Source organism: Lithobates pipiens, unplaced genomic scaffold (genome assembly GCF_037356315.1).
Source record: "Lithobates pipiens isolate NorthernLeopardFrog02 unplaced genomic scaffold, aLitPip1_a1.2 Scaffold_18, whole genome shotgun sequence".
Taxonomy (NCBI): Eukaryota; Metazoa; Chordata; class Amphibia; order Anura; family Ranidae; genus Lithobates; species Lithobates pipiens.
This window is the reverse complement of record NW_027507758.1, coordinates 12606155-12630602: the sequence shown is the minus strand read 5'-3', so window position 1 is coordinate 12630602 and position 24448 is coordinate 12606155. Positions and strand designations below refer to the sequence as shown.

The 24448-nt window shown below is 45.6% G+C and overlaps 1 protein-coding gene across 1 annotated transcript in view; it reads left to right on the top strand.

The window, feature by feature from the left end:
• KIF6 (kinesin family member 6) overlaps positions 1–24448 on the top strand; it is a 389098-nt gene that overhangs the window by 145265 nt on the left and 219385 nt on the right. Inside the window, 3 exon segments of the mRNA XM_077485383.1 lie at positions 9375–9480; positions 13734–13875; positions 21411–21629. Coding sequence (XP_077341509.1) covers positions 9375–9480; positions 13734–13875; positions 21411–21629 — 467 coding nt within the window.

Below are 24448 nucleotides of genomic sequence, written 5' to 3'. Positions count from 1 at the left end.
GAAAGATTACAAAAAGAAACAATGTTTCTTTTTATCTTTCTGTTTCAGTGTGCTGAGCAATGTTGTTGATAAACATTGGTGGAATGCTTTTTTTTTTTTCCTTGACAGTTCCATTTGCTGGGACTTTTGTTTGTTTCGCTGATTGGCTCCCGCTGCGTCCAGTCACAGTGGAAGCTGGTCGCTGGCGGCGCACGTGCGTGCCCCAGATCCAGAAGAAAAAAAAAATCACGCACAGGTACGTGATTGTATCCTAAAGAGCCGCAGTATATGTATGTGGGGGCGGTCCTTTTTTTTTGTCCAGACTTCATTTACACCTTCGCTATCAACAGGGGAACCCCACTTACAACTGAACAAATCATCGGTTGTTAAGGACGTGACGCCCCCGCTCCTAAAAGGGGTAGTAAACCTTCGCCGTTTTTCTTTAAGGCGTTAAGGTGAAAAACATTTTTCAATGCAGCAGCGCCCCTGAGCCCCCCCCCCCCCCCTCCTTATACTTACCTGAGCCCCGAAATGTGCGCAACGGGAATGAGCGGTATGTCCTGATTGGATAGATTGATAGCAGCACAGCCATTGGCTCCCAATAACGCAGGGGGCGGGGCCAAGTCATACATTTGGCAGCTATGGACGCCGAATGCTGGATTTAGGACTGCGCCTGTAAGGTAACCCCCTCGGGGAAGCGCTACCCCGAGGGGGTTATCTGATGCGGGGGAGGAGCCGCGAGAACCGCCGAGGACCCCAGAAGACGAGGACCGGGGCCACTCTGTGCAAAACGAGCCCCACAATGGAGGTAAGTATAACAGGTTTGTTATTTTAAATAAAATAAAAAAAAATAAACCTTACAATCACTTTAACAAGCGATAATTGCTGCCCTTTTCCTTTTTTATATTTATTAAAGAATTATGAAAGTATCAGTTTCAGGTATCGGAGCATTTGCACAAGTACCGATACTCATCCCAATAGCGGTATCGTTGTAACCCCTAGCAACAATGCAGTCCCTTCATCGGGAACGGTGACAATCCGGAAACCTTCTGCTCTTCTCCTCCTCGGCCTCCATATCGGGAAAGACGCCGCACAGATGTTTCCAATTCCCCTCCACTTACATAACTTGAGATGTAACAGCTTCAAAAATAGAAGGCGAGTTTCCTTAGCGATTAATTGGACGGAATGAAGCGGACTTAGCACCTCCCTAGCATGCTGAGGGGAGCTCTTGTGTAGCGTGATTTAGTGGCTCCTCTCCGGTGCGTTTCTTCCTGTGCCGGATCCCATTATTCTCGGTGCCCATCTGCTCTCTAATCCGGCTGCCAGTTTAGTAGCTGAGTGAATGTAGTTGTGGCAGCAGGAGGAGGCAGAACGCACCTCGTGCCTCGTGCTCTAAGATAAAGTGGACAAGGCAGAAAAACGTTCTCCATTCGAGTGTATCTAAAAAAAAAAACGTCTTTTTTTGTTTTGGTTTTTGGTGGAGAGAAGATAGACAAGAGGTACTAAATAATCTGGGATTACGCAGTAGAACAATGGGATACAGGCACTTGACAAACGCATAGCAACCCCCACCCCACCTCAAACCATCTAGCAATGGTCTCTGACAGAAGGTGGTCTTTATCTTCTTATATTCTTAAGGGATATTGTTCATAAATATTAATGTCCCAAGTGAAAGAGTCCCTTCATTTCTTCAGCACAAACCACACATATAGAACCCTGGATAACAGGGGTAAAAGGAATTCTGAGTCCGGTGTGGTTGTACGGTGAGTCTGATTTAGTGCAGATCAGATCAGGGGTTCTCTGTCACCCTGTACCCATAATATACACAGGGTAACTTACACATAGGAGGGGGTGGGGGAGCTGAACAAGGAGTTTTGCAGAGCTCTCCAAGGTAAGCTGGATTCCACAAGCCCCCTGCCCAAAGTGACTCCCGTCACACTCACTCCCACTTTCGCTTGGGTCACCAGTTCTCCTATCCTCCTCCCTCCCCGAAGTCTTCTGGGACACATTGCAGGAATTGCACATTGCTCGGAAGACTGTGGGGACCATTCGCAGTGAGGCTCGTGCTGCAAGCTGTCACAGCCGGGTGCCCACAGTTAAGATGCCAAAGGTGGTCCCCATTGCCCCCCCCCCCTTCAGGTGAGCACAGGGATGGTTCCTGGGACAGATACGTACCTGCTTATTAAAAGTCAGCAGCTATAGTTTTTGTAGCTGCTGACTTTTTAAATTTTCAGAAAAATTACAGGAGCTCCTCTTTAAGGTTTGACATGTTGGGTATCTGCACTATATTGTCAAAAGTATTGGGACACCTGCCTTTACACACACATGAACTTTAATGGCATCCCAGTCTTCAATATTGAGTTGGCCAACCCTTTGCAGCCCTAAATTAACTTTAGTGTATTGTGTACTGAAATGTTTGGAGGTTCACGTAATTTTCAGGCCTAAAATGTGTAAAAACAAAAAAAAAAGCAAAAATTGCTGTGACAGCAGAAGGGTTAAGCCAAGCCTTCCACTCCACTACACCGAAAATACAGCACCAGAATTTCCACAGAGGCCCCCAGATTGCATGATCTTAGGCAAAAAGTCCATTGCTGGATTTTTTTCGGAGAGATCGCTATTGTTCCACCAACATAAATGTACGCTGCCTCCAGAAAATGATCCCCCCGTGTCATTTTCTTGGTGCTTCAAAGTGTCTCCAAAGCCTCCATAGAAGTCTATGACAATGCTCGCTTGCAGCTCCTGCTGCTGTTGAGAGGCTTTTTGTCAGCGTTAGCTTTGCATTGTTTTGGAGGATTGCAGGTATGAGATATCCCAGGATGCACTGGGAAAACAACAAGCCAACTGGAAAGACATCATCAGCAATCACCTCCGGTTCATGTGTGTATAGTGTATATATATATATATATATATATATATATATATATATATATATATATATATATATATATATATATATACATTCTGGGAGTCTCTGGTGCAGATGTCACATCTGGTGTGCAGCGTGGAGCAGCAGGAAGGTGAGCGGGGTCCAGGCAACTAGCAGATGTGGTGTGCAACATGGGAACACTCTAGTGGAATGTAAGCAAGGACCAGAGAGAGAGGACTGAATAACAGAGGATCAGCAGAGCTGGGGAACCATAGTAGGAGAAACTACTTATGTCACATGTGGTAAGCAGCATGGGAGTTTAGCGGGTACCAGAGAGATGGGAGGTTTATGCAAACCAGAGGGTCAGCAGAGCTGGGGGTTACTACTGAGTGGGGGATCAGCAGAGATGGGGGTTACTATTGAGTGGGGGGGGGGATCTGCAGAGCTGGGTGTTACTAGTGAGAGGGTGGATAAGCAAAGCTGGGGGTGCTACTGGGTGGGACATCGGCAGAGCTGGGGGTTCTTCTGAGCAGGGGATCTGCTGAACGAGGGTACCAATATGCTGGGGATCCGCTAAACGAGGGTACTAAAAAGCTGGAGATCTGCTGAACAGGGGTACTAATAAGCTGGAGATCTGCTGAACGAGGGTACTAATAAGCTGGAGATCTGCTGAACGAGGGTACTAATATGCTGGGGATCTGCTGAATGATGGTACTAATATGCTGGGGATCTGCTGAATGAGGGTACCAATATGCTGGGGATCCGCTAAACGAGGGTACTAAAAAGCTGGAGATCTGCTGAACAGGGGTACTAATAAGCTGGAGATCTGCTGAACGAGGGTACTAATATGCTGGGGATCTGCTGAATGAGGGTAATAAAAAGCTGGGGATCTGCTGAACAGGGGTACTAATAATTTGGGGATCTGCTGAATGAGGGTACTAATAATCTGGGGATCTGCTGAACGAGGGTTCAAATATACTGGAGATCTGCTGAACGAGGGTACTGATAAGCTGGAGATCTGCTGAACAGGTGTACTAATAAGCTGGAGATCTGCTGAACGAGAGTACTAATATGCTGGGGATCTCCTGAATGAGGGTACTAATATGCTGGGGATCTGCTGAACGAGGGTACTAATATGCTGGGGATCTGCTGAACGAGGGTACTAAAAAGCTGGGGATCTGCTGAACGAGGGTACTAAAAAGCTGGGGATCTGCTGAACGAGGGTACTAATAAGCTGGGGATCTGCTGAACAAGGGTACTAAAAAGTTGGGGATCTCCTGAGTGAGGGTACTAATATGCTGGGGATCTGCTGAACGAGGGTACTAATATGCTGGGGATCTGCTGAACGAGGGTACTGGAAAGCTGGGGATCTGCTGAACGAGGGTACTAATAAGCTGGGGATCTGCTGAACAAGGGTACTAAAAAGTTGGGGATCTCCTGAATGAGGGTACTAATATGCTGGGGATCTGCTGAACGAGAGTACTGATATGCTGGGGATCTGCTGAATGAGGGTACTAAAAAGCTGGGGATCTGCTGAAAAGGGGTACTAATAATCTGGGGATCTGCTGAACAGGGGTACTACTAAAAAATTGGGGATCTGCTGAACGAGGCTACTAAAAAGTTGGGGATCTCCTGAATTAGGGTACTAATAAGCTGGGGATCTGCTGAACGAGAGTACTGATATGCTGGGGATCTGCTGAATGAGGGTACTAAAAAGCTGGGGATCTGCTGAACAGGGGTACTAATATGCTGGGGATCTGCTGAATGAGGGTACTAATTTGCTGGGGAACTGCTGAGAGAGGGTACTAGAAAGCTGGGGATCTGCTGGGTTGGGGTACTACTGAGCCCCTTTAAAACAAATAGAAAAGCAACACACACAGGACATTTGCCAAGCTTCATTAAAGCTTTAAAACTCATCACAACCACATTACAAAGTCACCTGTATGCTGTCAGATCTCCTCCTTGTGGGTCAGAGCCTGATCTTCAGATACTTTCTGTTCTGATGATGTCATGCGGCGCTGTCATTGATATCGCCCTCCTTTTTTAAGTTGAACCACCTTGCGATTTTAGATTTATTGGTCCTATTAAAAATTCAAATCTTTTTTTGTGATTTTCTGTTGTTGAGGTTGGGCGGCTCGCCGGGTCATAGTGACAGCTGAGATATGCAGACGGGTCATTCCAATTACCCGTACTCGCTAAAATCTGGAGCGCCGAGCCTTACGAGGGAGAGGAGTGCGCATTCCTCCTCGTAAATTCTGAGTTCACTAATTCGTTTTTTTTTTTATTCCTTTGCTGACCCCGCCGAGCCCCCTTTGTAAAGTTTGACATTTAGAAAATAAAAAGCGATTTTCTGCCCAGAGTCTCGGCGCGGTCTTTTGATGGGCGCGATTTCAAGCGATCAAACCATGGGCGGCTCATCGCCTCAGTCTCCGGAAATCGACCAACAGCTGTGCCACTTCATGGGTGCGTCCAAAAAGGTGTCTGACTCGCAATGGATGTGATTAACAAGCGCGCCTTGCGTCGCTGATTTTGGATCGCCGAGTCCCTTAATATTATTTTTATCAACAGCCTGTTATCCCGACTGTGTAATATATATATATATATAGAGAGAGAGAGCTATATATATATATATATATATATATATATATATATATATATGTGTGTGTGTGTGTGTGTGTAAGATTATATATACCGTATTTATCGGCGTATAACACGCGCCCCAAGTTTAGGAGGGAATTTTAAGGAAAAAAACTTTTAGGAGGGAAGTTTAAGGGAAAAAAAAAAAAACTTACATTTATATGCCCATCAGTGTCATCTGCAGCCTTATCCCCCATTGCAGCCTTATGCAGCCTTGTCCACCATTGCAGTCTTATGCAGCCTTGTCCACCATTGCAGCCTTGTCCACCATTGCAGTCTTATGCAGCCTTGTCCACCATTGCAGCCTTGTCCACCATTGCAGCCTTATGCAGCTTTGTTCACCATTGCAGTCTTATGCAGCCTTGCCCACCATTGCAGCCTTATGCAGCCTTGTCCACCATTGCAGCCTTGTCCCCCATTGCAGCCTTATGCAGCCTTGTCCACCATTGCAGCCTTGTCCACCATTGCAGCCTTGTCCACCATTGCAGCCTTATGCAGCCTTGTCCACCATTGCAGTCTTATGCAGCCTTGTCCACCATTGCAGTCTTATGCAGCCTTGTCCACCATTGCAGCCTTGTCCACCATTGCAGTCTTATGCAGCCTTGTCCCCCATTGCAGCCTTATGCAGCCTTGTCCACCATTGCAGCCTTATGCAGCCTTGTCCACCATTGCAGCCTTGTCCACCATTGCAGCCTTGTCCACCATTGCAGCCTTATGCAGCCTTGTCCACCATTGCAGTCTTATGCAGCCTTGTCCACCATTGCAGTCTTATGCAGCCTTGTCCACCATTGCAGCCTTATGCAGCCTTGTCCACCATTGCAGCCTTGTCCACCATTGCAGCCTTATGCAGCCTTGTCCACCATTGCAGTCTTATGCAGCCTTGTCCACCATTGCAGTCTTATGCAGCCTTGTCCACCATTGCAGCCTTGTCCACCATTGCAGTCTTATGCAGCCTTGTCCACCATTGCAGCCTTGTCCACCATTGCAGCCTTATGCAGCTTTGTTCACCATTGCAGTCTTATGCAGCCTTGTCCCCCATTGCAGTCTTATGCAGCCTTGTCCACCATTGCAGTCTTATGCAGCCATGTCCACCATTGCAGCCTTGTCCACCATTGCAGCCTTGTCCACCATTGCAGCCTTATGCAGCCTTGTCCACCATTGCAGCCTTATGCAGCCTTGTCCACCATTGCAGCCTTGTCTACCATTGCAGTCTTATGCAGCCTTGTCCACCATTGCAGCCTTGTCCACCATTGCAGCCTTATGCAGCCTTGTCCACCATTGCAGCCTTGTTCACCATTGCAGCCTTATGCAGCCTTGTCCACCATTGCAGCCTTATGCAGCCTTGTCCACCATTGCAGCCTTGTCCACCATTGCAGTCTTATGCAGCCTTGTCCACCATTGCAGCCTTATGCAGCCTTGTCCACCAGTGCAGTCTTGTCCCCCATTGTAGTCTTATGCAGTCTTGTCCCCCATTGCAGCTGTGTCCCCCATTGCAGCTGTGTCTATTTAATTTTTCAAAAATGCCGCCGCCGAGATACAGAGCCGGATGTGTATCTCGGCGGCGTGCGGTAGTTCTCGGCGGGACTTCGGCTCTTCTCGGGCAGCTTTCGGCCGTTCTCGGAAGCTTTCGGCCACCGAGAAGAGCCGAAGGCGGCAGAAAGCTTCCGAGAACGGCCGAAAGCTTCCGAGAAGAGCCGAAGGCGGCAGAAAGTCGCCTTGAAGAGCCGAAGGCGGCTGAAAGCCGCCCAGAGGCTCAGAATCTCGGGGGATCGGCGTATAACACGCACCCACGATTTTCCCCTGCTTTTAAGGGGAATAAAGTGCGTGTTATAGGCCGATAAATACGGTATATATAGAGATAGATGGATATATAGATATAGATATCTATCTATCTCATCTCTCTCTCTCTCATATATATATATATAATCTATATCTTTAGATATATTTGTGTGTGTGTGTGTGTGTATCTCCCCCTCTCTCTCAACACAAAGTGACACATAATTGTGAAGTGGAAGGAAAATGATAAATGGTTTTCAACATTTTTTACAAATAAATATGTGAAAAGTGTGGGGGGGGGGGTGCATTTGTAGTCAGCCCCCTTTACTCTGATACCCCTAACTAAAATTTAGCAGAACCAATTTCCTTCAGAAGTCACCTAATTAGTAAATAAGAGTCCACCTGTGCGTAATGTAATCTCAGAGAACCTTCGTGAACAAACAGCAGGCCAAGGAACGCACCAGACAGGTCAGGGATAAACTTTGGAGAAGTGGGAGTTCTGGAGACGTCGCAGATTATTCCTCCTTGGACCAAGAGGGTTTACAGTTACTTCATTGGCTGATAGCTCCGCGGAGATCCATCCACTTCTACATGCATGCTTAACCTTTTGGTTCCGGGAAGAGTACCCACCTTGTCCACTTTCATTTAGAATTCACCACTTTTGAAAGTCTTCAAGATCAATTTCCAGTCTTCACATTGTGTGCAAAATCACATTTTATGTCCTACAAGGATTCAAAATACTCTTTCTATTCACTTAATATTTGGACTTTATTGTTCCTGTATTTGTCACATATGTTCTTCACAAGTATATTTTAGCGCTACATTATATTTTGTCATTTACAAAAGACTTGAGACCGGGATGGAGGTTCACCTTCCAGCAGGACAACGACCCGAAACATCCAGCCAGAGCTACAATGGAATGGTTTAGATCAAAGCATATTCATGTGTTAGAATGGCCCATTCACAGTCCAGACCTAAATCCCATTGAGAATCTGTGGCAAGACTTGAAAATTGCTGATCACAGACGCTCTCCATCCAATCTGACAGAACTTGAGATATTTTGCAAAGAAGAAGAATGGGCAGAAATGTCCTCTCTAGATGTGCAAAGCTGGTAGAGACATCCCCAAAAAGACTTGCAGCTGTAATTGCAGAAAAAGAGGGTTCTTCAAAGTATTGACTCCGGGGGGCGCCATACAAATACCCCTCCCACACTTTTCATATATTTATTTGTAAAAAATTTGGAAAACCTTTTATCATTTCCCTTCCACTTCACAATAATGTGCCACTTTATGTTGGTCTATCACATAACCAAAAATGTGTTTTATTGGGATTTTATAACATGACAAAATGTGTAAAATTTCAAGGGGTATGAATACTTTTTCAAGGCACCGTATATAGTGTACAGCACAGCATACAGAGTGGCCCAATCTGGAGTTTATAATCTACAGCTGTGTAGAGAGTGAAGCTTTTGCAATGTACACCCCATTGTAGAGAGTGCAGCAATCAGATGTGTGAAGCCTGCGGAGTGCAGTGGCCTGCGGTATATAACGGACACCACAGGTTACAAAGTGCAGCAATCTGGAGGTTGTTACCTACAGCACAGCATACAGAGCAGCATGTAGTGTACAGTACCAGGTACACAATGGAGCTGTGTTTTATGACTGTCGGTATCTCTCACACACAGTAATGCCCCATACACACGGTCGGAAATTCAGAAGTCTGATCGGAATACGTTGTCGGAAAATCCAATCGTGTGCGGGCTCTATCGGACTTTTTCCGTCAGAATTTCCGATGAAAAAAGTTTGAGAGCAGGATCTAAAATTTCCGGACTTTTTCCTATCGCGTGTAGAGAATTCCAACAGACAAAGTGCCACGCATGTTCTGAATAAATTACGAGACGAAAGCTATTGGCCACTGGCCCGTTTATAGTCCCGACGTACGTGTTCCACGTCACTTTGTGCGACCGCCTGCATGCAACACAAGCTTCGGCCAAAATCGCAAATTCGACCGCGTGTATGGGCCATAACAGTTGGTGAACTGCCAGTTGCGGTTTAGTGTCCTAGAACAGAATTTGCGTTTTAATCAGAGATTTTTTATTTTTTATTTTTTTTTGCAGGCTGGATGAGCAGATACACAATTTCCTTGATGATGGAGACCCCGAGGCCACACTGGACATTGGCGCGGACATGCGGAAAATTCACTACTGCTTTACTTTACTAAAGGTAATGAACCAGAAGTTCCAGATTTAACCCCTTGACCTCGGGAAGGTTTTACCCCCCCTCCCCCCCATGACCAGGCCATTTTTTTTGCTATTCAGCACTGTGCTACTTTAACTTGTAATTGCGCGGTCATGCAACACTGTACCCAAATTAAAATTATATCATTTTTTTTTTTTTTTTTTAACAATTAGAGCTGTTTTTTTTTTTTTTATTTATTATGATATAAATGAAATTAGACTGAATAAAAAAAAATATATTTTCTACTTTGTTATAAAATATATCCAATAAAATCAAATTTATGTATACATTTAAGGCCAAAATGTATTTTGCTACAGGTACAATAACCTGGAAAAAAAAAAAAAAAAAAGATGTTTTCCTTTATTTCTGTTATTCTGTTCTGTTAACATTTTGCAAAAAAGTAATATTTCTTCATAAATAAATAAAAATAAATAAGATTTATTCTGCTACATTTTTTATTTTTTTTGGTGAAAATAACCTAAATTAAGTGTATATTATTTAGTCTGTAGGGACGTTATAAAGTCCGCAAACTATGGGATATATCTCTGAAAAATGATCAGTCCTGATGTACTGACGACCAATCTAATTTCTTGAGTCCCCTAAAACGCCTGGATTGTACAAATTCCCCCCTAATTACCCCTTTTTTGAAAGTAGACAGTCCAAGGTATTTAGTAAGAGGCATGGTGAGTTTTTTTGAAGTTTGTAATTTTTTGTAAAATTAAGAAATTAAAAAAATACACTATCATTAGCAGTAATCAGCATGGATTCGTGTTCTTGCCAAACCAATCTACTAACTTTCTATGAGGAGGTGAGTTGCCATCTAAATAAAGGAAGGCCCATAGACGTGGTGTATCTGGATAAAGGAAGGCCCGTAGACGTGGTGTATCTAGATAAAGGAAGGCCCGTAGACGTGGTGTATCTAGATAAAGGAAGGCCCGTAGACGTGGTGTATCTGGATAAAGGAAGGCCCGTAGACGTGGTGTATCTGGATAAAGGAAGGCCCGTAGATGTGGTGTATCTAGATAAAGGAAGGCCCATAGATGTGGTGTATCTAGATAAAGGAAGGCCCATAGACGTGGTGTATCTGGATAAAGGAAGGCCCGTAGACGTGGTGTATCTGGATAAAGGAAGGCCCGTAGACGTGGTGTATCTGGATAAAGGAAGGCCCGTAGACGTGGTGTATCTGGATAAAGGAAGGCCCGTAGACGTGGTGTATCTAGATAAAGGAAGGCCCGTAGATGTGGTGTATCTGGATAAAGGAAGGGTTGTAGGCGTGGTGTATCTAGATAAAGGAAGGCCCATAGATGTGGTGTATCTAGATAAAGGAAGGCCCGTAGACATGGTGTATCTGGATAAAGGAAGACCCGTAGACGTGGTATTTCTAGATTAATCACTTGCCGCCCGCCCTATTACAAATAGACGGCGGCAAAGTGGTTTCATAATCCTAACCGGACGTTATATGACGTGATCAGGATTATGAGCCGCTGCGCGCCCCCGGGGGCGCGCATCGCGGCGATCGTTGTTGCGGGGTGTCAGTCTGACACCCGGCAACTACGATCTCGGTAAAGAGTCTCCGACGGAGACTCTTTACCACGTGATCAGCCGTGTCCAATCACGGCTGATCACAGTGTAAATGGGAAGAGCCGGTGATCGGCTTTTCCTCACTCGCGACTGTCAGACGCGAGTAGAGGAGAGCCGATCGGCTGCTCCTCTGACAGGGGGGGTCTGTGCTGATCGATTATCAGCACAGCCCCCCCGAGGATGCCCACACTGGACCACCAGGGATGCCACCAGACCACCAGGGATGCCCAGCAGAGGTAATCCTCCCTAGACCACAAGGGATGCCAGTCAGGCACAATGGATGCCAATCAGTGCCCATAATGGATGGCAATCAGTGCCCACAATGGGCATCACTGATTGGCATGCATTATTGTTTGGCACTGATTGGCATCCATTAGTACAGTATAACACCTGTGTTGCTAATGAGTGCCCACCTGTGCTGCTAATGAGTGCCCACCTGTGCCGCTAATGAGTGCCCACCTGTGCCACCTATCAGTGCCCACCTGTGCCGCCTATCAGTGCCCACCCATGCCCATCTGTGCCGCCTACCAATGCCCATCTGTGCCGCCTACCCATGCCCATCTGTGCCGCCCATCCATGCCAATCCGTGCCAGCTATCAGTGCCAATTTGTGCCACCTATCAGTGTCCATCCGTGTCGCCCATCCGTGTCGCCCATCCGTGTCGCCCATCCGTGTCGCCCATCCGTGTCGCCTATCAGTGCCGCCTATCAGTGCCGCCTATCAGTGTCCATCAATGCCACCTCATCAGTGCCACTTCATTGGTGCCCATCAGTGCCGCCTTATCAGTGCCCATCAGTGTAGCCCCATCAGTGCCCATCCGTGAAGGAGAAAACGTACTTATTTACAAAGTTTTGAAACTGAAACAAAAAAAAAACATTTTTTTTTTCAAAATTTTCGGTATTTTTTTATTTGTAGCACAAAAAATAAAAACCGCAGAGGTGATCAAATACCACCAAAAGAAAGCTCTATTTGTGGGAAAAAAATGATAAAAATTTCATTTGGGTACAGTGTAGCATGACCGCGCAATTGTCATTCAAAGTGCGACAGCGCTGAAAGCTCAAAATTGGTCTGGGCAGGAAGGTGTTTAAGTGCCCTGTATTGAAGTGGTTAAGCAAGGCCCGTAGACGTGGTGTATCTGGATAAAGGAAGGCCCGTAGACATGTAGTATCTGGATTTTGCAAAAGCATTTGACACAGTTCCCTATAAAAATGTTTACTGTACAAAATAAGGTTCGTTGACATGGGCCATAGGGGTGAGTACATGGATTGAAAACTGGCTACAAGGGCGAGTTCAGAGGGTGGTGATAAATGGGGAATACTCAGAATGGTCGGGGGTGGGTAGTGGGGTCCCCCAGGGTTCTGTGCTGGGACCAATCCTATTTAATTTGTTCATAAATGACCTGGAGGATGGGGATGGGGGAAACAGTCCAATCTCTGTATTTGCGGACGATACTAAGCTAAGCAGGGCAATAACTTCTCCACAGGATGTGGAAACCTTGCAAGAAGATCTGAACAAATGAATGGGGGGAGGGGCAAATACATGGCAGATGAGGTTTATTGTAGAAAAATGTAAAATAATGCATTTGGGTGTCAAAAATCTGAATGCAATCTATAGACTGGGGGGAGAACCTCTGGGGGGATCTAGGATGGAAAAGGACCTGGGGGGTCCTAGTAGATGATAGGCTCAGCAATGCCAAGCTGCTGCTAACAAAGCAAACCAAATATTGGCATTAAAAAGGGGATCAACTCCAGAGATAAAACGATAATTCTCCCGCTCTACAAGACTCTGGTCCGGCCGCACCTGGAGTATACTGTCCAGTTCTGGGCACCAGTCCTCAGGAAGGATGTACTGGAAATGGAGCGACTACAAAGAAGGGCAACAAAGCTAATAAAGGGTCGGGAGGATATTAGTTATGAGGAAAGGTTGTGAGCTCTGAACTTATTCTCTCTGGAGAAGAGACGCCTGAGAGGGGATATGATTTCAATATACAAATACCGTACTGGTGACCCCACAATATATAAATACCGGACTGGTGACCCCACAATATATAAATACCGGACTGGTGACCCCACAATATATAAATACCGGACTGGTGACCCCACAATATATAAATACCGGACTGGTGACCCCACAATATATAAATACCGGACTGGTGACCCCACAATATATAAATACCGGACTGGTACATTTAAGGTCTCTTTTGTACGTTAAGCCACATTAAGCTCCCCAACAAACAAGCTTGATGTCCCTAGTTTGCCTTGTGGAACACCAAAATGCATGAACATTCTAGGATAGATTTGGAAAGTTTTAAACTTGGGATGTGCAAATTTTCAGGACAATTGATGGAGGTTTAGTCACTTTATTATACGATAACCTACATTAAGCCATTTTCACAATAAATGTTCTGTTATATCCCTCAAAGGAGAAGTTCGGAATAAACATTCCCAGCTGGGTTGCTTGAGGTTATCACATAGAAGGTTTGTCCACCATGTGGTTCCCCACCATGCCCTTCTGACACGTTTACAATAAAACTGTGGCTGGGAATTCCCCAATGTGTCACCATATCTACAAAATACTTGTATGCATTTTATTTTGTACTAAGCTAACAATTGGAAAGGTATGAATATGATTTATCCCCCTTTTTTTTTGCCTCCCAGAGACTTTTCCGTGACCGGAAACCATCTGATGTCGGAATCTCTTCTCCTGAGACCACCACAGAAAGGCCGGGATCTTCTATTGTCCGTCCAGAAGAAATGAAGAAGCTCCGAGACCTTCTACAGCAAAGAGACAATGAAATCAGTATCCTTCTCCAGCCCAAAACACATTCATTCATTTATTCATTCATTCATTCATTCATTCTAGAGAATTCACAAATCCGTTTTGAAAATCGCACCTCGGTGTTGATCCTTCTCAGTCTCACCGATCGGCCATAAACGTTATGACCACCCACCTAATATTGACTAGGCCATGGACTCCACTAGACCTCTGAAGGTATGCTGTGGTATCTGGCACCAAGCTGTCACTTACAGATCCTTTAACCACTTCAGCCCCCCTGGAAGATTTGGCTGCCGAATGACCGGGCCATTTTTCGCAATTCGGCGCTGCGTCGCTTTAACTGACAATTGCGCAGTCGTGCGACGATGTATCCGAACAAAATTAACATACTTTTTTTCCCACAAACAGCTCTTTCTTTTGGTGGTATTTGATCACCTCTGCGGTTTTTATTTTTTGCGCTATAAACAAAAAAAGAGCGACAATTAAAAAAAAAAAAAAAAACTTTATTTTGTACTTTTTTCTATAATAAATACCCCAATTTTTTTTTAAAAAAAAGCTATTTTTTTCTCAGTTTAGGCCGATATGTATTCTTATACATATTTTTGGTGAAAAAAATTGCAATAAGCGTATATTGATTGGTTTGCGCAAAAGTTATAGTGTTTACAAAATAGGGGATAGATTTATAAAAAAATGTATTATTTATTTATTTTTTTACTAGTAATGGCGATCAGTGATTTTTATCGGGACTGCGACATTATGGCGGACACATCGGACAGTTTTGACACATTTTTGGGACCATTGGCATTTATACAGCGATCAGTGCTAATAAATATGCACTGATTACTGTAAAAATGTCACTGGCAGGGAAGGGGTTAACACTAGGGGGTCGATCAAGGGGTTAAATGTGTTCCCTGGTTGTGTTTCTAACTGTAGGTGGAGGGGACTGACTAGAGGAGATGACAGATCATGGCTCCTAGCTATTAGGAACTCACAATCTGTCACTCCTCGCAGAACAGAACACGGAATTTGTGTGTTTACACGCACACACGTCTCTGTTCTGGCTCTCGTGCCCACGATCGCTCATGGCTGAATGTCATCGCGAACGTCGGCCACAAGCATTGGCACCCCCGATGTGCAGCGGGCGCTAGCGCACGCCTGCTATCCCGATCCCATGAACCGACGAATAGATACGGTGGCTCGCGGGATCGTTCCAACCTGCCGCCGTATAATGATGGCGGCTGGTCCGCAAGCGTTTAAAGTGATTGTAAAATCTTGTTTTAAAAAAAAAAAAAAAAAATCAGACATGTTATACTTACTTTCGGGCGGCACAGTGGTGCAGTGGTTAGCACTAGTGATGGACGAACTTCCGACGGGACGTTTCGCGAACGCGGACCGATAGTTCGCGAACCGTAACGTTCGCGGTGGGCCCCATTGACTTCAATGGGAGGCGAACTTCGCAAACCTACAGGTCAAATTTGCAGCCACAAAATAATTAATAGCTGTGCAAACATAGTCCCACCACATGGCCAATGACATAATACATGTATGAGGTGAATTTGGGATCAACAACTACAAGCATTCTTTTATTATATGGGAAATTGTTGTGACAATTCAGGACTGTGGAGCGCATGAAGGCAATGGAGGAGAGGGAAGGTCAGGGACCAGGGTAGGCAAAGAAGAGGGTGCAGGAGATGATCACCAGCAGCGTCACATACAGCAATGACACCTGCACCGTGATAGAGTCATCTGACAGCAGCACCGTGATAGAGAGCACTGACATCAGCAGAGTGACATAAAGCACTCACACCAGCACCGTGATATACAGCACTGACAGCAGCACCGTGACCGAGAGCACTGACATCAGCACCGTGATATACAGCACTGACACCTGCACCGTAAGCAGCCCCAGGAGGAAGTCAGCATAGCACAGGGATGGTGGGAGCCCCTCATAATGAGCATAGCACAGGGATGGTGGGAGCCCCTCATAATAAGCAGCCCCAGAAGGATGTTAGCATAGCACAGGGATGGTGGGAGCCCCTCATAATGAGCATAGCACAGGGATGGTGGGAGCCTCTCATAATAAGCAGCCCCAGGAGGATGTCAGCATAGCACAGGGATGGTGGGAGCCCCTCATAATGAGCATAGCACAGGGATGGTGGGAGCCCCTCATAATAAGCAGCCCCAGGAGGATGTCAGCATAGCACAGGGATGGTGGGAGCCCCTCATAATAAGCAGCCCCAGGAGGATGTCAGCATAGCACAGGGATGGCCACAAATTTGCGAAAGGCCTCAGAGTCCACCAGTTTATAGGGCAGTAGTTGGCGGGATATGAGTTCTGACAAGCCAGCCGTCAACCGTTGGGCAAGAGGGTTATCCGGCGTCATCATTTTTTTACGCTCGAACATTAGGCCCACGGAAGCCTGCCTTTTTGCAGAAAAACGTGAGCTTGGCGTGATGGAAGGTGGAGTGGAGGACAATTGTGAGGAGAGAGGAGAAGGAGAAGTAGAAGACGAGGCTGGACGGTGAGAGCCTGCAGTGTGGCTTTGTGTGTTTCGTTGCTCCCACTGGGCTCGGTGATGGCTGCTCATGTGCCTTCTTAAGGCGGTCGTCCCTAGGTGAGTGTTGGGCTTACCGCGACTAATGCGTTGACTGCAAAGATTGCAGATGGCAACACTATTGTCAGCAGCGGACACGTTAAAAAAAGCCCACACTGCGGAGCCATGTGCCGGTGTCCTGGGAGCGCCAGATGTGACCGTACATGGTCGATGACTCGCTCCTGATACATTTGCAGTCTGCTTTGTCCCTCCTGTGCAATGTAAGTTATTTCTGCTTCTCCTCCCTATCTGCTGGTCCATATCTCCCTCTGAACTCCCCTCCTCTTCCTCTCTTGTGGGCACCCACGGGACATCACTAGACACGTCATCATCAACGTCACCTTCCCCACCCCTATAAGTAGAGATCTCGGAGTAGGCAGCAACAGCGTGGACCAACCTCCTCCTTGGGCTGATCTGGGTACTGTCGTCAGACTGCTGAGTAGCGGTTGTTGCTACCTCCTCTTCCTGATCCAATACCAAGAGTGGCTGCGCATCAGAAATGTCCTCTTGATATGGATCGGAAAATAATTCCTGTGACTCAAGCGGAAGGTATGTGATGGTGGTGGTGGTGTTGTTGGTGGTAGTGTCTTTGGGGGTGCACATAGCAGAGAGTGAAGAAGAGGGTGCAGATCGAGAGGATGAGGAGGGTGCAGAAGAGTAAGGCTGAGTGAGCCACTCAACCAAGTCTGGTGTGTCCTTTAAAGTAATTGAACGCACCTTCTGCAACTTCCCACTTTGGCTCAAGCCTGTTGCTCCTGCCCTACCCCTACCACCCCTGCGGAAGGGCCTGCCTCTTCCTCTGCCTGTCATTTTTTAAATGACCCTGAAGGACTGCTGCAGTATAGGGCAGCGGTCAGCAGTAGTGCACCTCAACCCTATGTATTGTGGACCGATACCAGTCCTTATAGAATGGCAGACTGTATCTCACTCAACCCTATGTACTGTAGTACCCTATACCTTACCAGTCCTTATAAGGACTTTTGTGGAACAAGTAGGTTGTGTGTGAGTGATTAGCAGACTGTACGTCAGTCCCTATACCGATGAAGGACTGCTGCAGTATAGGGCAGCGGTCAGCAGTAGTGCACCTCAACCCTATGTATTGTGGACCGATACCAGTCCTTATAGAATGGCAGACTGTACCTCACTCAACCCTATGTACTGTAGCACCCTAGACAGACCAAGTTAACAGTCCTTATAAGGAGGTTTGTGGAACAAGTGGGTTGTGAATGATTAGCAGACTGCAGCAGAAGGGCAGCAGTCAAGTATAATATTCTTTCTATATTTGGAAGAAAGAATATTATATGTGTACAAGCCTATTACCATACCACTGATACCAGTCCTGAAAAGAACCTTTGTGGAACTAATAGTAACAGCTACTGATTAAACTGACCCTCACTGCCTCACACACAGCTTCCTGCCTGTCCCTATATAAACTGGCAAAACAGAGGCTACTGGAACAATAACTGGAATAGCACTTTTGTGGACCTGATAGTAACAGCTAATGATGATGATGATGATGATGATGATGACTAAACTGACTGTCCCTGCAGCATACACCGTCCTGTCCCTTTCTCTAAACTGACAAAAGACACTCAGGCTGCTGCAACAATCAGTAGCACAGCAAACCTATATACACCTAACACCTATACCAGTCCTGAAAAGAACTTTTGTGTACCAAATAGCTAGCGATTTGGGTCACTGTAATCTCTCCCTGCTCCACACAGCAACCTCTCCCTATAGTGACAGAAGAAAGAATGTAAAATGGCCGCCGGATCGGGTCTATTTATAAGTTACGGGGAATGTCCAAGTGTCCATGTGCTGTAATGTCTCAATTGGCTGTCCTGTACCCCATGATGGATGTGTCATCATAGGTCAAAGTTCTTTTACACAGAAAACATGGAAGTCCGCCGGGCGAATGGCGGCAATAGTCCGCCGATCGGGCGAATCGCAAACACCCGAAATTTGCCGCGAAACGACCGCCGGGCGAACTGTTCGGCCATCACTAGTTAGTACTCTCACCTAGCAGTAAAAAAGGGTCGCTGGTTTGAATCCCAACCATGACACTACCTGCCTGGAGTTTGCATGTGCCTGCGTGGGTTTCCTCCGGGTACTCCGGTTTCCTCCCACACTCCAAAGACATGCAGGTAGGTTAATTGGCTTCTGTTCAAAATTGGCCCTAGTATATGAATGGGGATCTTGGATTGTGGGCTCCTTAAAGACAGGGACCGATGTGAGTGTGCAATATACAGGGATAGGGACAATTGTAGACACTCACTCAGGTTGAACTGGATGGACTGGTGTCCTTATTCAACCTTACTGGCTACTGGCTATGTGGCCGTGTAACAGTGGATATAAAAACCACACCCCTGTTAAAACGTCAGGTTTCTGTGATGTAAAAAAAATTAGACAAACTTTTTCCACCTGTTAATGTGAGCTATAAACTGTACAACTCAGTTGAACAACAAACTGTTCCAGTTGAAGAAAAAAATGCCCAAAAGCATGATGCTGCCACCACCATGCTTCACGGTGGGTATGGTGTCCTTCTGGTGATGGCCAAACATATCTTTTGAAATTATCGCCAAAAAGTTCAACCTCGGTTTCATCAGACCATAATATATTTTCCCACATGCTTTTGGGAGACCTCAGATGTGCTTTTGCAAAATATATCCGGGCTTGGATGTTTTTCTTTATAAGAAAAGGCTCCCGTCTTGCCACTCCACCCCATAGCCCAGACATGTGAAGAATACGGGAGATTGTTGTCACCACACAGCCAGTACTTGCCAGATATTCCTGCAACTCCTCTAAGGTTGCTGTAGGCCTCTTGACAGCCTCCATGACCAGTTATCTTCTCGTCTTTTCATCAATTTTGGAGGGATGTCCAGTTCTTGGTAATGTCAGGCAGCTGTGACCCAGCCAATCAGGAGGAGAGTCCCGGACAGCCCAGGGAATTGTGGAAATCGCTGGATAGAGAAGGGGCTCAGGGTAAGTATTAGGAGGTGCTGGGTGTGGGCTGCTACACACAGATGTTTTTTTGTCTCTTAAGATAAAAAAACCCTCTGCCTTTACAACTCCTTTAAGACCACATAAAGTGATACTAAAGTCTCATTTAAAAAAAATAAAAAAAATAACAAACATGTCATACTTACTTGCTCTGTGCAATGTTTTTGCACAGAGCAGCCCCGATCCTCCTCTTCTCGGGTCCCTCTTTGGTGCTCCTGGCCCCTCCCTCCTGTTGAGTGCCCCCCACAGCAAGCAGATTTCTATGGGGGCACCCGAGCTGAGCCACATCTCCCTGTGCCCATTCAGACACAGAACCGTAGCCCAGCCCTGCCCCCTCTCTCTTCTCATTGGCTCACTGACTGACAGCAGTCAGAGCCAATGGTGCCATGCTGTTGTCTCAGCCAATGAGGAGGGAGAGTCCCGGACAGCCGAGTCTCTCGTGCATCATCACTGGATCGAGATGGGATATTAGGAGTGCTGCTGCACACAGAAGGTTTTATATCTTAATGCATTGAATGCACCTTCTGCCTTTTTACAACCACTTTAAAGCCGCGTTCCACACAAAAATGGAACTTATGCTTTTCGGAACCCCCCCTCTCCGGTGTCACATTTGGCACCTTTCAGGGGGGAGCAGATACCTGTATAATACAGGTATTTGCACCCACTTCCAGGCATAGACTCCCGTGGGGGGGGGGGGCGGGGGGTCTACGCCACTTCCTGTCCCCCCCCCCCCCGCTGTCTGCTGGGAGACGCACTGATCCCAGAGACAGCAAGGACCATTCGGATTGCGCAGCGCGACTCGGGCATGCGCAGTAGGGAACCAGGAAGTGAAGCCACAATCGTTGGTGTTGGTGGGACGACTTGTGATTCATCTTTGCTGTCAGTGGGAGGAATTGCACCCCATTGTTGGTGTCAGTGGGAGGAATTGCACCCCATTGTTTGTGTCAATGGGAGGAATAGTGCCCCATTGTTGGTGTCAGTGGGAGGAATAGTGCCTCATTGTGATGTCAGTGGGAAGAATTTCACCCCATCATTGGTGTCAGTGGGAGGAATAGTGCCTGATAATTCATATAAGTGGCAGGTGCTATCTTGTTGGTGTCGGTATGAGGAATTATGACTTACTTTCGGTGTCGGTGGAAGGAATGGTGCCTCATTGTTGGTGTCAGTGGAAGGAATGGTGCCTCATTGTTGGTGTCAGTGGAAGGAATGGTGCCTCATTGTTGGTATCAGTAGAAGGAAGGAATAGAGGTAAAGGAGGCAAAAGGCCACAGTTTGAAGACCACTCTTCTAGAGGGATCCCACCCACAGGTATGGTGTGTATGTGTGTGTATATATATATATATAGTTGGTCCAAGCTGGAACAGTGTGACTATGTAAAATTTCCATACCTGGAATTCTTCTTTAAGATTTACTTACTTGGCAGATGACTCTGGATCTGGGAATTATATCTTGGGGGGGAGGGGCAAGTGACGTCCAACACTGGCCACAGTGCCAACTCACCAACCTCTTGCTGATAGCTCAGGCTGCTTGGTGTGTCTTATAGGATCACATCACAGAGCCCTGCAGTTGGGAAGCTTCGCGGTCGCTTTGCTCGGTTATTTCGCACTCAGCAGTCAGCTTGTGTTATCAGCACGAGGACAGGCAGCAAGCCTCTTAGGGCCTTTGCACTCCGACTCGGCTCCAAGAGTCATCCTGAGAGTAAAATTAAATAAAGTGATAATTAAATCTTTCAGAAGAAGCTTTCACTGTAATAAAGATTAGATACAGCGTCCTGCAACTCTGGCAAAAGCTCAACGGCCAACTGTTCCTGTAAGATGGTCCACGTCCTAAATCCCTCTCCGACTCTGTAGCTCTAAGAAATGTGTTGAGTTCACTTTCATAGGCTTCTATTGCTCCAAAATGTAACCATTTTTATCAAAGCAGCCATTTTTATTAGAAAATGCTTGTTCCTATTGACAATATTCAGATATATTAGTCAGCATGTTGAAGAAAGAGAAGAAGAGGAACCAGGAGGCCACGTATGAAATGAGCCAGTCTGGAGGCCAGCTTCGTTCTCATAATGATGCCAACCTTGGTGGAAGACCAGCATGGAAGGCTCCTCAGACACCCAACGCTTCATCCCTCCAGCAAGTCAGCGACAGCATGGCTATAGAATCCAGACCGGTGGCTTTCCAAAGGAGGGCAGGTAGGTGACCTAAACCTACATCAAATACATATTTTACAGTGTTTGTTAATGTAGCACCCTCCTAGTTAGGTCAAGGACCCGCAAGGTCAACTTTGGCTTCTACTGTAGCAGTGGTTGTTTATTTTGGTCTGCTCAGGGCTGCATTGGCTGGGAGTTTGCTTCCCTCTGCCTCGTGAAGACGTTTCTGGAGTTCAGGGAGGGAGTAGACATGTGCAATTCGTTCAGTTCCAAATTAGTTTTTTAACAAATTTTGACAAATTCATTAATTCCAAAATTTCCGAATTTTTCAATTTCTGAAATTTCTGAATTTCCAAATTTCTGAATCTTCTAATTTCTGAATCTTCTAATTTCTGAATCTTCTAATTTCTGAATTTTTAATTTTCAAATTTCGTAAGTGTGAAATTTCCGGAAATTGGAACATTTCGGAAATTCATAAATTTTAAAATTAAAAAAATTGGAAATGTGAAAATCCAAGAATAAGAATGAAAATCTGAAAATTCAAAAGAATGAAAATCTGAAAATTCGAAAACCCGAAAATCTGAAATAATAATTAACTAATAATAAATATTAAATTATAGGTATTGGAATTTCCTTTCAAGTTTGGCTGTTAGTGAACGTAACGAGTACGAATTTATCCAACACTACAAATTATCTGAAATAACCAATGTTGTATCTAAACGAATGTAACGTAACGATCTAATATTAATAAATAATAATAATAAAACCTTTTTAGTATTATTATTTATTAATTATTTGTTCCATTCCATTTGTTTAGATGCGGCATTCGTTATTTTGGATCATTTGTAACTTCAGATAAATTCATATTCATTACGTTCACCAACAGCCAAATTTGAAAGGAAATTCCGATACCTATAATTTAATAGTTGGTTATTATTTCGAATTTTACTGATTTTCTTTCTTTTTTTCAGATTTTCAGATTTTGTAATTTCCGAATTTTCAAATTCCTGAAAATTAGAAAATACAAAAATGTGGAAATTAGAAAATTCGGAAATTTGAAAATCAGAATTTTCGGTTTTCCAAATTTTCGAATTTCTGAAAAAAGCAAAAAAACGAAAACGAATGCATTTTTTGTCAGTGCACATGTCTAGGAGGGAGCATTTAAATGACCAGCTTGAATAATGGCAGAGCCCAGCCAATATGCTTGGGGGGGGGGGTGTGCCCAGATGGTGGCTGGGAGAGCTGTTAAATAGTTTGAAGGCCCGAGGAGATGGATCTATGAGCTAAGAGGAATGGGACTGCTTGTTGTTGGACCCCCCCCACCTTTTTGGACTGGAAGCTGCACCAACTTCTTGGAGGCTGTACATGTGGACTGATTATTGCTGGGATCTTGTGAGTAGAGACCACTTATCTGCACTAAAGCTTATTCATGGTCCCCAGCCATGAACTGTGGACTGTTCAGGTCTGCCTTTTATTTGTGCATACTCTGTCTCATGGTCCTCAGCCATGAACCGTGGACTGTTTAAGTCTACCTATACTATATTACCTATACTAGTACTACATAAGAAGTGTCCTCTGCTAGCAATATATTGCGTTTTGGAGTATCCATCAGGGACGTCTTCAATATTGATTGAACCCTGGGCAAAAATTTTCTTGCCCCCCCCATGCAATTTCACTCTCCACCTGCTCTGAGACATACAATAAATAGCATCTTTGGAAGGTAGACCAATCCTTTACAACCAGTGTAGAAAAAAATTTAATTCTGCTGTCGGATATTGTCTGCACAGGCACCGTCTAACCAGCTGATCGTGAAATCAGCTGTTGTGCAGTTCCGTACGGCACATGAGCAGTGTGGCTCAGGCACTTCTCGATAGCGGGCACTATGCGACAGAACACCGCCACCAATGGTGGACCATAATAAAGAGTCCCACAATGGAAGTAAAAGGCCCCCAGGATCAGTGGGAAGAGCCCCTGATCGAGGGCCAGGCGGGGCCTTTCATGGTTTCTTGCACCGGCGTCCTAAAGGTTCTAGTTACCCCTCTGTGTAGGAGGATCTGTTTCATCTCTGTGTATCACCTGAGCCCAGTCACTTTACTCAGTATATGCAATTTAAATAGGCAAAGCTACCTATACAGAAAGAGTCCGGCCTCCCGACATTTTTTTTTTGGTCAGGTGACGTGACCTGGTGGCAGATTTTGCCAGCCACATGGACACTGCAGTCACCAAGCGTGTCGCTCTTCCAGTCCTCACCCTGACCTGTTCTCATAGTTCTCCCCATGGAAACACATGGAACCCACATCCAGCTACTTATATGGTAAGATATGCGCGTCCAGATGTACGCCTGACTCTGCCAGCAATATGTAATATAGATTCAGAGAACAAAAGTTTCAGGGAAAGTTGGAGCGGAGCAAACCCAACCTTGGCCTTGTTCTGTGTTCTATAGATGTAAAGTCTGGCACTGCGTGTCTGGAGGGGTTATGGGGGGGATGTATGTGATCACTCTGGACACGTCTGAGGAACATTAAATAAAATGTTCATTATGTTGCAGTACAAGAGAGGGAGGTGTGGTGAGCTGCACTATGAGCCGACGGTCACCTACCTTCCCTTTCCAGATCACTTTTATGGAGATTGGAGACCCCGAGGTCATAGTGAGGGCCACCAGATCTCCATTCTACACCTTGGGGCTGACAGGATCTTGCAGTATTATAACATAAAACACATCAACTGTAAGTCATCATTGTTTAACTTTGGGAAGGATCAGTACAGAATTTCTAGTTATATAGTTACATAGTAGGTGAGGTCGAAAAAAGTCCATCAAGTCCAACCTATGTGTGTGATTATATGTCAGTATTACATTGTAT